We start from the raw sequence: 14,450 nt of genomic DNA on the forward strand, positions 1-14,450 counted from the left end.
GCCCGCTGCCACCTTCCCGCTGCCTTCCCCTGCCACCTTCCCTGTGCCCGCTGCCACCTTCCCTCTGCCTTCCCCTGCCACCTTCCCTGTGCCCGCTGCCACCTTCCCGCTGCCTTCCCCTGCCACCTTCCCTGTGCCCGTTGACACCTTCCCTCTGCCTTCCCTGTGCCCACTGACACCTTCCCGCTGCCTTCCCCTGCCACCTTCTCTGTGCCCACTGACACCTTCCCTCTGCCTTCCCCTGCCACTTTCCCTGTGCCCGCTGCCTTCCCCTGCCACCTTCCCTGTGCCCGTTGACACCTTCCCTCTGCCTTCCCTGTGCCCACTGACACCTTCCCGCTGCCTTCCCCTGCCACCTTCCCTGTGCCCATTGACACCTTCCCTCTGCCTTCCCCTGCCACCTTCCCTGTGCCTGCTGCCGCCTTCCCGCTGCCTTCCCCTGCCACCTTCCCTGTGCCCGCTGCCACCTTCCCGCTGCCTTCCCCTGCCACCTTCCCTGTGCCCGCTGCCACCTTCCAGCTGCCTTCCCCTGCCACCTTCCCTGTGCCCACTGCCACCTTCCCTCTGCCTTCCCCTGCCACCTTCCCTGTGCCTGCTGCCGCCTTCCCGCTGCCTTCCCCTGCTACCTTCCCTGTGCCCACTGACACCTTCCCTCTGCCTTCCCCTGCCACCTTCCCTGTGCCTGCTGCCACCTTCCCGCTGCCTTCCCCTGCCACCTTCCCTGTGCCCCCCGACACCTTCCCTCTGCCTTCCCTGTGCTCGCTGCCACCTTCCCGCTGCCTTCCCCTGCCACCTTCCCTGTGCCCGCTGACACCTTCCCACTGCTTTCCCCTGCCACCTTCCCCTGCTACCTTCCCTCCACCTTCCCCTGCCACCTTCCCGCTGCCTTCCCCTGCCGCCTTCCCGCTGCCTTCCCCTGCCACCTTCCCTGTGCCCGCTGCCACCTTCCCGCTGCCTTCCCCTGCCACCTTCCCTGTGCCCGCTGCCGCCTTCCCGCTGCCTTCCCCTGCCACCTTCCCGCTGCCTTCCCCTGCCACCTTCCCTGTGCCCACTGCAATCTTCCTGCTGCCTTCCCTGTGCCCACTGCCACCCTCCCGTGCCACCTTCCCACCGCCTGCTGCCACCTTCCCCTGCCAACTTCCCTCCTCCTGCTCCTGCCACCTTCCCCTGCCACCTTCCCTCCGGACTAATACCCCTTCATCTATCTCTCTTCCACCTTCCCTTTATCTTTTTATCGCTCCGTCTCTCTCTCTTCTACACTCCCTCCATTCTCTTCTCTCTCTGCCCGTCTCTTCCAAATTCCCTCCATTTCTCGCTCTCACCTGCTTGTCCCTTTCTGGGGCTGTCCCAGTACCTCTGCCAAGCTGACTTGCTCGCTGGCCCGTCTCTCCCCAGTCACTCCCGCCCGCCCTTTCGCAGCGACTCTCGTCCCCCTCCTTCCTTCCTTCCTTCCTTCCTTTCCCACCCCCCCGATTTCTCCAGCTCTCTCTTTTACTCTGGCCCCCCCTTTCCGCTCCGTGCCCCCTGCCCGCCCGCCTAGGGGTTGTGGCCCCCCTCCCTCGGTGTCACGCTGGCTGCGTGCTGGTTGCTGAAGCGCCACCGATGGGGGCCAGCTGGGGGGCCCCTCGCCCCCTGCCTGCCCGTGCCCCCCTGCGCCCATGAGATGGGAGTCAAGCAGAATGGCCCCGAAGCCACCGTCCTGCCCGTGCCGGGGGCGCCGGGCGAGAACCTGCGGCGGCTGCGGCTGCGGAAGAGGCTCCTGAAGGCCGAGGGGCGGCTGGCGGGCTGGGGCCTGGCCCTGGCGCTCGGGGGCATCCTGCTCATGGTGCTGCACACGGAGCTGGCCTGGTTCGGGGGCTGCAAGGTAGGAGGGTGCCCCTCAGCCCCGACCCACAACCCCCCCTCCCCCCGCTTCCCCGCCCCCAGCCCTGCCGGTTCCCCTCACTCCCGACCCGCAGCCCCCTGCCAGCCCAGCCCCGGGTCCACCCCTCAGCCCTGCTGGTTCCCCTCACTCCCGACCTGCAACCCCATCCCGGAACTAGCTGCCACATGCTGGAATTCAGTGCCTGGTGGCAGCAGCCCTGGGCTGCAGAAACTTAATTATCCAAATCATTTATTTAACCAGCCATCAGCCATGGGCCGTTAGAGGGGTGGGAGTGGGGGTGGGAGGGTCAGAGTGGGGGGCTGGGAGCCAGAACTCCAGGCTTCTATCTCTAGATCTGGGAGGGGAGTGGGTTCTAGTGGGTTAGAGCAGGGGGAGGGGCGGGGAGCCTGGACTCCTGGGTTCTCATCTCGTCCCTTGTCGTTGAACCCAGGAGTCCTGACTCCCTGCTCTGGAATCTCGGGGGGCGGGGAGGAGGGGGTTGGCTAACTGCTGTGACTTTCCGGTGGCCAGTGGACCCTCCCAGTGATTACACGTGGGCTCAGCCTGGCTCAGTGTCTGGAACGGGCCCCTGGATCCGTTCTGGGCCCTCTCCCAGAACCCTCCCTTCTGTGGGCATGTCTGGGCAGGAACCCGGAGCCGTGCAAAAACAATTTGTGCTGCAGGGGGGCAGGGTGGGGGCTCTCCCCTGGCAGGCAGAGCTGGCCCCAAAGCCCCAGCATGGGGCTGGGGGGGGGGGCACTGTGCCGCAGGGAGTGTGGTGGGGGATTCAGTGGGGAAACCGAGGCACGAAGCAGCGATCATTTTGATGTCTTTCTGGGCACCAGCTCCCGGTGCAGAGCTTGGTCATCCTGCTCCCGCTCTTGGCACCATCCAGCCCCATTTGCAAGAAGCCGCCAAGACTGGCTGCTCCGATTGTTCCCAACACAATCGCGCCCTTCACCGGGCGGGGGGTGTTGATTCTGGGCCAATGACAGGATAAATATTGATCAGGATGGTGGAGGTGGCAACTTCTCACATGGAAGGAGATCGATCAATCACTGCACAGGGCATGGGGGAGGGTGATCTGGGGGTTGGGGGGGGGCTGGGAGCCAGGACTCCTGGGTTCTCTCCCTGGCTCTGGGAGGGGAGTGGGATTTGTGGCTAGAGCAGGGGGCTGGGAGTCCGGACTCCTGGGTTCTATCAGGGCTGGACTCTGGGTTCCCTGCACCCGCCGCTCTCAGAGTGGCCTGGCCCGCGCCCTGCCCCCTTCTCCATGGCGAATTCCCACCTTCCTCCCGGCCTCGCTCCAAACCCTCCACCTGCCCGGCAGTGCTGTGTTTGCTCAGGGTGGGGCTGCGATCTGGGCTGGGCTGGAGGCAGTCACTTGCCGTCTGCCAGCAGAGCCGGGGGAGGCGGGGGGAATAGGCGGGGGGAAGGGGACGATCCCCACCCCGCTGCCCCCGGGGCCTGGCTGTGGTTTCGGCCTTGGCTGGCGGCCGCTTTCCTGGGTCAATTACAAACGACAATGAGAGTTTGCAGTGAGAGCTTCAGGGCACGGGGGTCAAACGCCCCAGAGCCACCCACCCGGGCTGGGGCGGGAATGGGGCTCGGGGCCGCTCCCCTCTAGGGGCCCCCATCCGGCCCCAGGGCAGAGACTGGCTGGCTTAGGGGGCTGGGGAATGGGGCACGGGACGTTTCCCTTCTATGGGGCGCTGGCCCCCCATCCAGCCCCAGGGCAGGGCCTGGCTGGCTCAGGGGGTTTCACCCCCCTTTTCTCTCCCCCCCCTCAGTGGTTTGCGTATCTGTTCCTGGTGAAATGCCTCCTCTCGCTCTCCACCGCCGCCCTGCTGGGCCTCATCCTCGCCTTCCACGTCAAGGAGATCCAGGTAAGGCCCCTCCCCGCAAATGTCGGCCAGCCCAGGGTCCTACGAACCTCCCCCCCGCCCGCCCACCGCCAGGCTTGCCCCTGATTCCCCCCACCCCCGAGAAGGCTCCTCTGCAGTGGGTGGGGTGGGGGTATGTTTGGGGTTCCCCTGTTTGGGACTGAAGCTCCCCCCAGCTGCTCTGAGCTCTTGGATCTAAAGTGGCCACCTCGTTATCAGCTCTTCCCAAGTCAAATTGGATCCTGGGAGTCCTGGCTCTGTCCCCCCCCGCCCCCCCCCCCCACATACACTCTAACCACTAGACCCCACTCCCCTCCCAGAGCCGGGGGAAGAACCCAGGAGTCCTGGTTCCCAGGCCCCTCCCTGCACTCTAACCACTAGACCCCCCACTCCCCTCCCAGAGCCAGGGGAAGAACCCAGGAGTCCTGGTTCCCAGGCCCCTCCCTGCACTCTAACCACTAGACCCCCCACTCCCCTCCCAGAGCCGGGGGAAGAACCCAGGAGTCCTGGTTCCCAGGCCCCTCCCTGCACTCTAACCACTAGACCCCCCACTCCCCTCCCAGAGCCGGGGAAAGAACCCAGGAGTCCTGGCTCCCAGCCACCCACTCCAACCCCCCAAACCGGTGACAGAAAACGCACACTGACTACATTTTTCCGTCTTCAGTTGGGGGCAGATTCCATCTAATCTCCCCAGATCAGGCTGAGTCGGGGCTTTTCTAGCTGCTGGTGGGTGACAGGGGGTTGTGGGTTGGGTGCTCATGTCCCCGCTGCACGCAGACATACACACTCTCTCTCTCTCACACATGCACACAGAGACACACACACACAGGGACACACACCCGCACACAGACACACACACACAGATACACAGACGCACACAAACACACACGCCCGCACACAGACACACACACACAGATACACAAACGCACACAAACACACACGCCCGCACACAGACACACACACACACAGATACACAAACGCACACAGGGACACACACCCGCACACAGACACACACACACAGATACACAGACGCACACAGGGACACACACCCGCACACAGACTCACACACAGATACACAGACGCACACAGGGACACACACCCGCACACAGACTCACACACACAGATACACAGACGCACACAGGGACACACACCCGCACACACACACACACATACACACAGATACACAGACGCACACAGGGACACACACACAGATACACAGACACACACACACAGATACACAGACGCACGCAGGGAAACACGCCTGCACACAGACACACACACAGATACACAGACACACACAGGGACACACGCCCGCACACAGACACACACACAGATACACAGACGCACACAGGGACACACACAGATACACAGACGCACGCAGGGAAACACGCCTGCACACAGACACACACACAGATACACAGACACACACAGGGACACACGCCCGCACACAGACACACACACACAGATACACAGACGCACACAGGGACACACGCCCGCACACAGACTCACACACAGATACACAGACACACACAGGGACACACACCCGCACACAGACTCACACACAGATACACAGACACACACAGGGACACACACCCGCACACAGACTCACACACACAGATACACAGACACATACAGGGACACACACCCGCACACAGACACACACACAGACACACAGACGCACACAGGGACACACACCCGCACACAGACACACACACAGATACACAGACGCACACAGGGACACACACCCGCACACAGACTCACACACAGATACACAGACACACACAGGGACACACACCCGCACACAGACTCACACACACAGATACACAGATGCACACAGGGACACACACCCGCACACAGACTCACACACAGATACACAGACACACACAGGGATACACACCCGCACACAGACACACACACAGATACACAGACGCACACAGGGACACACACCCGCACACAGGGACACACACACAGATACACAGACACACACACACAGATACACAGACGCACGCAGGGACACACGCCTGTACACAGACACACACACAGATACACAGACACACACAGGGACACACGCCCGCACACAGACACACACACACAGATACACAGACACACACAGGGACACACGCCCGCACACAGACTCACACACAGATACACAGACACACACAGGGGGACACACACACACACACACAGACGCACGCAGGGACACACACCCACACACACACACACACACAAACACACAGACGCACGCAGGGACACACACCCACACACACACACACAGATACACAGACACACCCAGGGACACACGCCCGCACACAGACACACACACACAGACACACACAGACTTACACACACACATACACAGACGCACGCAGGGACACACGTGTGTTGTTGTCACAGCCGGGCGGGCTCCTGGCCCGCGGGACGGAAATGGGAGGCTGATCTTGCGCGGGTGGAAGTTTCCCGCCCCAGGTTCTTGGGGCGGGTGAGCGAAGGGATCCCGGCTGTGAGTCACCCGCACACGCCTCTTGGCCCAGACAGACAGACAGACAGAAGCACGGAGCAGGGCTCAGCCCCCCAAGCAATGGGTTACCCCCCCACACACCCACACCCCCACACCCCGGTCCAGCCACTCCCGGGCCCCTCTAGGGGGAGAGTAGCTCTGGGTCTCCCTGCCTCTGCCCTGATGGCCCCTTGTGGGGCAGGGCGGTGGGGGGCCGTGCCTGGCCCCTACCTGCAGCAGCTGGTTGTGGGGCTGAGCTCCCCACAGCCCCCAGCGGCCGGGGGGGGGGGGTTGCTCCATTGAACTGAGGATCCTCCCCTAGGCAGGGGCAAATCCCAGAGAGGGAAAGAAAGATGGAGAAAGTGAAAACGAAAGAGAGAAATCAGGACAGAGAGAGAGGGGTGAAGTCAGGACTCCTGGGTTCTCTCCCCGGCTCCGGGAGGGGAGTGGGGGTCTGGTGGGTTAGAGCCGGGGGGGGGGGGGGGGCTGGGAGCCCGGACTCCTGGGTTCCATGCGCTCCCCCCCCCCTCTCTCCCCCCACAGCTCTTCATGCTGGACAACTCGCTCCAAGACTGGCGCATCGCGGTGAGCGGCCCCAAGCTGGGCCTGATCCTGCTGGAGCTGCTGGTCTGCTCCCTGCACCCCTTCCCCGCCGGGGACCCCCCCTGCCTGGCCCCCGAGCTGGGCCCCCCGCCGCCCTTCCTGCCGGGGGCCGAGGTGCCCCTCTCGCTGCTGATGTTCCTGCGGCTGTACCTGGTGCCGCGGGCCGCCCTGCTGCAGAGCCGGGTGCTGGGGGACGCCTCGTACCGGACCATCGGCTCCCTCAACCAGATCCGCTTCCAGCACCCCTTCGTCCTGCGGCTGCTGGTCAACGGCCAGCCGGGCCGGGTGCTGCTGGTGCTCACCCTGGGGCTCTGGCTCACCGCCTCCTGGGTGCTGTCCGTCTGCGAGAGGTGCGGGCCGGGCGCGGGGCAGCCCCGGGGCAGGCTGGGACAGCGGCCCACTCCGCGGCCCAAGTGGACGGTGGGAGAACCGCCGAGGGCCCTGGGGCATCGTGGGAAAGCAGGCGACTTTGGGCCCAGGTGCACGGTGGGAAAGTGGTCCAGGGGCCCGAAGCGCATCGTGGGAGAGTGGCCAACTTAGGGCCCAAGTGCACCGTGGGAAAGCAGGGTAATTTAGGCCCAGGTGCATCATGGGAAAGCATCCATTGGGCCAAGGTGCATCATGGGAAAGTGCCCAAAGGCCCAAGGGCATCGTAGGGAAGCGGGCTGCTTAAGGCCAGGTGCATCATGGGAAAGCGGCCGAAGGCCCAGCGGCGTGGTGGGAAAGCCGGCAATTTACGGCGAAAGAGCAGCATGGAAAAGGGGCCAAGCGGCCAGGTGCATTGTGGGTTGTGGGGCTCCCGCTGTAGGCCCAAGGGCATGCTGGGAAAGCCGCCAGGCAGAAGGCCCAGGGGCATTGTGGGGGCAGGGGAGGGGGCAGGGCAGGCTCAGTGGGGGGGTCTCTGACGCTGTCTCTGTGCCCCCCACGCCGCAGGGAGAACGGAGCAGGGCACCTGGAGGGGACGCTGTGGGTGATCCCCATCACCTTCCTCACCATCGGCTACGGGGACGTGGTACCAGTGACGGTGTGCGGCCGGATGGTCTGTCTGTGCACCGGCATCATGGTGAGGGCCCTGACCCCCAGCACCACGCCCCCTAGTGCCACCTGGGGCCAGTCCCCCGTTCCCGCCCCCTGCAGCACAGCGCCCCCCGGGGCTGCCATGGGGCCAGCCCCTCTCCCGCAGCACAGCACCCCCTGGGGCTGCCATGGGGCCAGTCCCTCCCCCCTGCAGCACAGCGCCCCCTAGTGCTGCCATGGGGCTAGCCCCTCCCCCCCACAGCACAGCGCCCCCTAGTGCTTCCCTGGGGCCAGTCCCCCACGCAGCACAGCGCCCCCTAGTGCTGCCATGGGGCCAGCCCCTCTCTCACAACACAGTGCCCCCTAGCACTGCCAGGGGGCCAGCCGCTCCCCTGCAGCACAGCGCCCCCCGGGGCTGCCATGGGGCCAGCCCCTCTCCCGCAACACAGCGCTCCCCGGGGCTGCCATGGGGCCAGCCCCTCTCCCGCAACACAGCGCCCCCTGGGGCTGCCATGGGGCCAGCCCCTCTCCCGCAACACAGCGCCCCCTAGTGCTGCCATGGGGCCACCCCCCACAGCACAGCGCCCCCAGTGCTTCCCTGGGGCTAGCCCCTCCCCCCCACAGCACAGCGCCCCCTAGTGCTGCCATGGGGCCAGCCCCTCTCTCGCAACACAGCGCCCCCTAGTGCTTCCCTGGGGCCAGTCCCCCGTTCCTGCCCCCCCTGCAGCACAGTACCCCCTAGTGCTGTCATGGGGCCACCCCCCACAGCACAGCGCCCTTTTGTGTTTCCCTGGGGCCAGCCCCCCCCCCGCAGCACAGCGCCCCCTAGTGCTTCCCTGGGGCCAGTCCCCCCTGCAGCACCCTAGTGCTGCCAGGGGGCCAGCCCCTCTCTCGCAGCACAGTGCCCCCTAGTGCTGCCAGGGGGCCAGCCGCTCCCCCCCGCAGCACAGCGCCCCCTAGTGCCACCCCGGGGCACTGCCTGGCTAGTCACATCCCCCGTCTCTGCCGCAGGGCGTTGGCTGCACGGCGCTGCTGGTGGCGGTGGCAGCCGACAAACTGGAGTTCAGCCGGGCGGAGAGACACGTTCACAACTTCATGCTGGACACACAGTGCACCAAAGAGGTGGGGCAGAACCCAGGCGTCCGGGCCCCCAGCCTCGAACCACCAGACCCCACTGCCCTCCCAGAGCTGGGATAGAACCCAGGGGTCCGGGCTCCCAGCCCCCCGCCCCCCGCTCTGACCTGGCTGTTTTACAAACGTCCTTCTGCGGACAGGGATGGGAAACGCTCCCGGCTTTCTAGGCTGACCCGGTGCCTGCTGGGGGGGAGAGGGCAGGGCCCCCCGGTCCATCCCGCCCCACAGCCGGGCCCTGACCCCCCGCCCCCGGCATGGTAGGGCTTGGCTGGGCCCCGTGGGCTGGTTGGCCTGCACAGGCTTAGTTGACACAGGGGCATTGTGAGAAAGTGGCCAAGCCCTGGAAATCCAGGTGCATTGTGGGACAGGGGAAAAGTAAGACCCGGTGCATTGTGGGAAAGTACCCATCCTCCAAGATCCAGGTGCATTGTGGGATGGGGAAATATTAAGGTTCCAGGAGCATTGAAGTGGCCAAGCCCTGGAAATCCAGGTGCATTGTGGGACAGGGGAAAAGTAAGACTTGGTGCATTGTGGGAAAGTACCCATCCTCCAAGATCCAGGTGCATTTTGGGAAAGTACCCATCCTCCAAGCTCCAGGTGCATTGTGGGATGGGGAAATATTAAGGCTCCAGGAGCATTGAAGTGGCCAAGCCCCGGAGATTCAGGTGCATTGTGGGACAGGGGACTAGTAAAACCTGGTGCATTGTGGGAAAGTACCCATCCTCCAAGATCCAGGTGCATTGTGGGATGGGGGAATACTAAGGCCCCAGGTGCATGGTGGGAAAGTGCCCAACCTTGTAGCCCAGGGGCATTGTGGGAAGTATAGGGAGGAACCTCAGAGTCCAGGTGCTTTGTGCCCCTCCCCATCCCACCCTAAGAGCCCAGCCCATGGGCCCCAGGTTGGGGCAGGGCCCAGCTGCCTCGGTGCCTTGTGGGAAGGACCCTGACTGGTCTCCGTCCCCCCCAGATGAAGAACTCGGCCGCGAACGTCCTGCAGGCGGCTTGGCTCTTCCACAAGCACAGCACGGCCAGGGCCGGGCGCCGGGCCCGGAAACATCACCGGCGCTTGCTGGCGGCCATCCACAGGTGAGCGACAGCACCCGGACGCCTGGGTCCGCTCCCGGCCTCTGGAGGGTGGGGTGGTGGAATCTAGTGGTTAGAGCACAGGGCTGGGAGCCAGGACTCCTGGATTCTCTCCCCAGCTCTGGGAGGGGAGGCCAGGGCTGGGCGGGCAGGGGGCTGGGGGTCGGGAGCGAGGGGCCCCGGCTGAGCTCGTTCTCCGGTTCTGCAGGTTCCGGGAGGTCCGGGTTCGGCACCGGAAGCTCCGAGACCAGGTTAACGCCTTGGTGGACGTGTCGCAGGTGAGTCCTGGCCGCACGTCCCAGCGGAGGGGAGTCTTCGATCTGGGGATCGCTCAAACCCCCGCCCCAGCCTGGCTTCCCCCTCCCAGGGCCCCTAAGTAACCCAGCCCCACACAGCCCCCTGCTCGGGGACAATAAGGTAGAAACTGTAGGGACTGAGCCAGGATGGGGGGCTGGGAGCCAAGACTCCTGGGTTCTCTCCCTGGCTCTGGGAGGAGAGTGGGGTCCAGTGGGTTAGAGCGGGGGGCGGGGGGGCTGGGGGCTAGGACTCCTGGGTTCTCTCCCTGGCTGTGGGGGACGGGGGAGTGGGGTCCAGTGGGTTAGAGCGGCTGCAGGGTGGGGGGGACTGGGAGCCAGAACTCCTGGGTTCTCTCTCCGGCTCTGGGGGGGGAGTGGGGTCCAGTGGGTTAGAGCCAGGGCGCTGCGGGTCGGGAGTGAGGGGCACCGGCTGAGCGGGCTGTGGGGCGCTGCTGCCCTCCAGGGGCTACACGTCCTCCCCCCGCCCGAGGCGTTTCCTCAGGAGGGGCGTCTGACCCTTGGCCGCTTTCCCACGATGCCCCGGGGTTTTGTCCGCTCCCCCCCAGGTGCAGACGATTCTCTGCGACCTCAGCACCGGGCTCAGCACCTCCCAGCGCGGCCTGGAGAAGCGAATCGACGCCCTGGACCAGAAGCTGGACGCGCTGACGCGGCTGGTGACGGCCGCCCTGGAGGACAGACAACCGCAGGAGCCGTGGCTGCTCCAGCCCCAGGACACCCAGACAGGTGGGCCCCGTGCCCCCCACTCCCGACCCGCAGCCCCCCGCCAGCCCAGCCCTGGGCTCCCCCGCCCAGCAGCCCTGCCAGTGCCCCCCGCTCCCGACCCGCAGCCCCCTGCCAGCCCAGCCCTGAGCTACTGCCCCTCCCCGCCCTGCCGGTGCCCCCCACTCCCGACCCGCAGCCCCCCGCCAGCCCAGCCCTGGGCTCCCCCCGCCCACCAGCCCTGCCAGTGCCCCCCGCTCCCGACCCACAGCCCCCTGCCAGCCCAGCCCTGAGCTACTGCCCCTCCCCGCCGTGCCGGTCCCCCTCACTCCCGACCCGCAGCCCCCTGCCAGCCCCGCCTTGGGCTCCTGGCCCCCACCTGCCCTGCCAGTGCCCCTCACTCCCGAACCACAGCCCCCTGCCAGCCCAGCCCTGAGCTACTGCCCCCCCCGCCCTGCCGGTGCCCCCCACTCCTGACCCACAGCCCCCTGCCAGCCCAGCCGTGAGCTACTGCCCCCCCCAGCTCCGCCGGCGCCCCTCACTCCCAACCTGCAGCCCCCTGCCAGCCCAGCCCTGGGCTCCCCCCACACCAGGTGTGCCTGTGAATTCACAAGCCCCCCTTTTCCTCCCCACCCCTTAGTGTGTGTGGGAGGGCGGGCGGGGCTAAGGTGTGAAATGTAAATGGCCAGGACCCTCGTTTTGGTTCCCTCTGGGGCGAGTTTAACCTCTGGCTCTGTTTCTCTCTGCTCCGCAGGCCGGTGAGGAGGGGTTGACCCGGCGTTGGAGCCCAGACCCTGGTCCTGGGGGCGCCTGCCCCATAGAGGCCTGCAGGGACTCAGCCCTGTGTACCCTGAGTAGGACTGAAGGAGACACCACTTGTGGGGCTGGGAATGGGTGGACAACAGCGCTACCTGGTGGCCGCAGCCCGGAACCGCAGTCCTAAAGTGCAAGAGGGTTACACACCCGAAGGGGGGCTGTCAGCTCTGCGACGTGGCGGGGGGTGAAACACGGTGGGCACACGCCGTACTGGAGGGGATCCCCACTGGGGAATGATCCATGCAGGGGCCCACGCTTCGCGGCAGGACACCCCAGCTGCGAGCGGGCATGCGAAGACCCAGGCTGCAGAAGATGGCAAGGCACGTGCTTCGCACCAGTAGATGTGATTGTGAACAGGCGTGCAAGGGCCCCAGGATGTGAGTCAGGGAAGACACACGCTTTGCACAAGGGGCTCTGGGATTGTGAAGGCTCCAGGGCGTGAGACACGGCAAGCCCACACTGTGCACAAGGGTGAGCAGTGAATGTGAGCTGTTGTGCAAAAGAGCCAAGCTGTGAAACATGCTCAGCCTGTGCTTTGCCCCAGGGGCACCGTGATTGTGAACAGGCATGTGAGGGTTGCTGGCTGTGAAACACAGCAGACGCATGTTTTGCACCAGGGGCTCTGGTATGCGAGGGACCCAGTGTGCGAGACTTGGAAAGCACCTGCTTTGCACAAGAGGCTTTGGGATTGTGAGCAGCCGTGCGAGCCCCTAGAAACGTGAAACACAGAGCACATGGGAGTCGTAACAGGTGCTGGCCCAGTGTGCACAGGGGCTGAGTGTGAAAGACAGCGGGTCCCCTCTTTAGACAAGACTGCGCACACTCACACCAGGTGCCCAGGAGGCAGATCACAGAGGGCACGACCCTCACCCGGGGCAAATGGCTGTGCGTACAGCACCAGGCGCGCCCAAGGCCGGTTCTTGTTGCTGACCAGCCTGGAGCACCATGAAATACCCAGGCTGGAACGGCCCCTTGAGCATGGGGTTTAATGTGGGGGACGCCGGTGCCTTGCACGTTTCAGCCAAGAGACAAACCCGGGGCCTCGGCCCATTGTGGGCACTAGGGCCCTCCTGGTTCCCCCTCCTGCCCCAGACTGAGGGCACGAACCCAGGCGTCCTGGCCAAACCCAGCTCCCGTGATTCCCTAAACTCCCCGCTGCAGTTGCAGTTCTCCCTCACACGCTGTCCTAAACCCCCGGAGGTGGCTGCATCATCACCGAGGGGTCCCTGTGTAAACAGCCCCTGCCCCGACCCCAGAGGTGGCCACATCTCAGCACCGGGCAAGGGGTGCCTGTCTAGCCATTTGGGCTCACGGTCAGGAACATCTCAGGCAAGTGGGGGGGGGGGAGCAGGAACTGGAATCCCCTAAATTAACAGGGGGTCCCCATGACATGACAGTCCCCGGGGGTTAGATGCAGGGTGTGAATTACCCCGCAGAGGTGGCGGGAGGAGTTTCATGGCCATCAGCTCTTCGGGGCAGGGACCAGCTTTGGGGTTGCGGTTTGTCCAGTGCCTGGCGTCTGGGGGTGGGGGGCTGGGGCACCCCCACAGTCCCCTGAATGCCCAGCCGTGCTGCCGTACAGCACCTGGCACATGGGGCCCTGGGGTGCCAGATGCCCAGCCATGGTGCCGTACAGCGCCTGGCGCGCGGGGCCCGGGGATGATGGAGGCCCAGCCGTGGTGCCGTACAGCGCCTGGCGCGCTGGCTCACGGCAGTCTGATGGTCACAGACACAGCTGCTGCATTGGAAATAAAAGCCGTCTGCCCACCTGCCTGCCTCGGCCTCTCTTCCTTCTGAGCTCGGCTGCCCTAGGTCCAAAAATCCCCGCCCCCCCCCCACCAGCTGTCCCCTTCCCCACACCACCCCCCATCACAGGGCTCCGCAGCCCCTTCCCCATCCATCACCCCGACAACCTGCCAGCCCTGGACAAACCCCAACCCCGGCCACTAGGACCCTTCATTTTCAGCTCCCGCTCCGCCACACCCCCATTGTCCCCTTGCATCCTGCCCCCCACTATGTCAGCTCCCCTCCCCATTCACAGCCCCCATCTCCTTTCACTTACATCTTGCCAAGGCGCCCCTCAATCCCAGGGACACCCCCTTTTCTACTCCTGCTGCCCTGTTTCCTTCACCCAGCCCTAGGCTCTCCCGGCCACCTGGGTCTGTTCCTCGCTTGACAGAGCTTGGCCTGGACCCCGGAAAGAGAAGGGAGGCCTGCGCGGAGGGTGGGGGGGGGGTTGCTAGAAAAGATGGGGGGCTGGCTGGGGGACCAGCTTCAGGGAGTCTGAGAAGCCCCTCAACTCCCCTGCTTCCACAGTTTCGGCATGGGTGGGGGGGGCACCCCGAGAAATCGCCAGTGCCCCCACGCCAGGCTCCAGTGCCCTCCGGGGTCGGGGAGAAAAGGTCATGACAGCTGCTCCGCTTTAGCTCTTTAATTAGGAACAATCTAATTAGAACAAGAATCAGGTCACTCAGAGCCAGCCAGGCCCAGGATGGGAGCCGGCGCCCCCTAGAGGGGAGAGGCCCCGTGCCCCATTC

At 65.1% G+C, this 14,450-nt stretch overlaps 1 protein-coding gene across 1 annotated transcript; it reads left to right on the top strand.

Moving 5' to 3' along the window:
* The first annotated feature begins 1,573 nt into the window (after positions 1 to 1,573).
* KCNN4 (potassium calcium-activated channel subfamily N member 4) lies at positions 1,574 to 13,665 on the top strand. Its single transcript, XM_084614073.1, has 9 exons — positions 1,574 to 1,864; positions 3,655 to 3,750; positions 6,788 to 7,197; positions 7,781 to 7,910; positions 8,876 to 8,986; positions 9,966 to 10,084; positions 10,290 to 10,359; positions 10,944 to 11,121; positions 11,852 to 13,665. The coding sequence occupies exons 1-9, from the start codon at positions 1,664 to 1,666 to the stop codon at positions 11,857 to 11,859; spliced, it is 1,323 nt and encodes a 440-aa protein (XP_084470199.1). The 5' UTR covers positions 1,574 to 1,663; the 3' UTR covers positions 11,860 to 13,665.
* The last annotated feature ends 785 nt before the right edge of the window (positions 13,666 to 14,450 follow it).

The sequence above is a fragment of the Lepidochelys olivacea genome (assembly GCF_965140295.1).
Source record: "Lepidochelys olivacea isolate rLepOli2 genome assembly, chromosome: 24".
Classification (NCBI taxonomy): Eukaryota; Metazoa; Chordata; order Testudines; family Cheloniidae; genus Lepidochelys; species Lepidochelys olivacea.

Excerpts from the sequence above, each read along its gene's own strand:
- KCNN4 (XM_084614073.1), top strand. The coding sequence starts at position 1,664 with ATGGGAGTCAAGCAGAATGGCCCCGAAGCCACCGTCCTGCCCGTGCCG. Across the intron at positions 7,198-7,780 it reads GTGCTGTCCGTCTGCGAGAG|GGAGAACGGAGCAGGGCACC; the intron begins GTGCGGGCCGGG and ends CCCACGCCGCAG. Across the intron at positions 10,360-10,943 it reads CCTTGGTGGACGTGTCGCAG|GTGCAGACGATTCTCTGCGA; the intron begins GTGAGTCCTGGC and ends GCTCCCCCCCAG.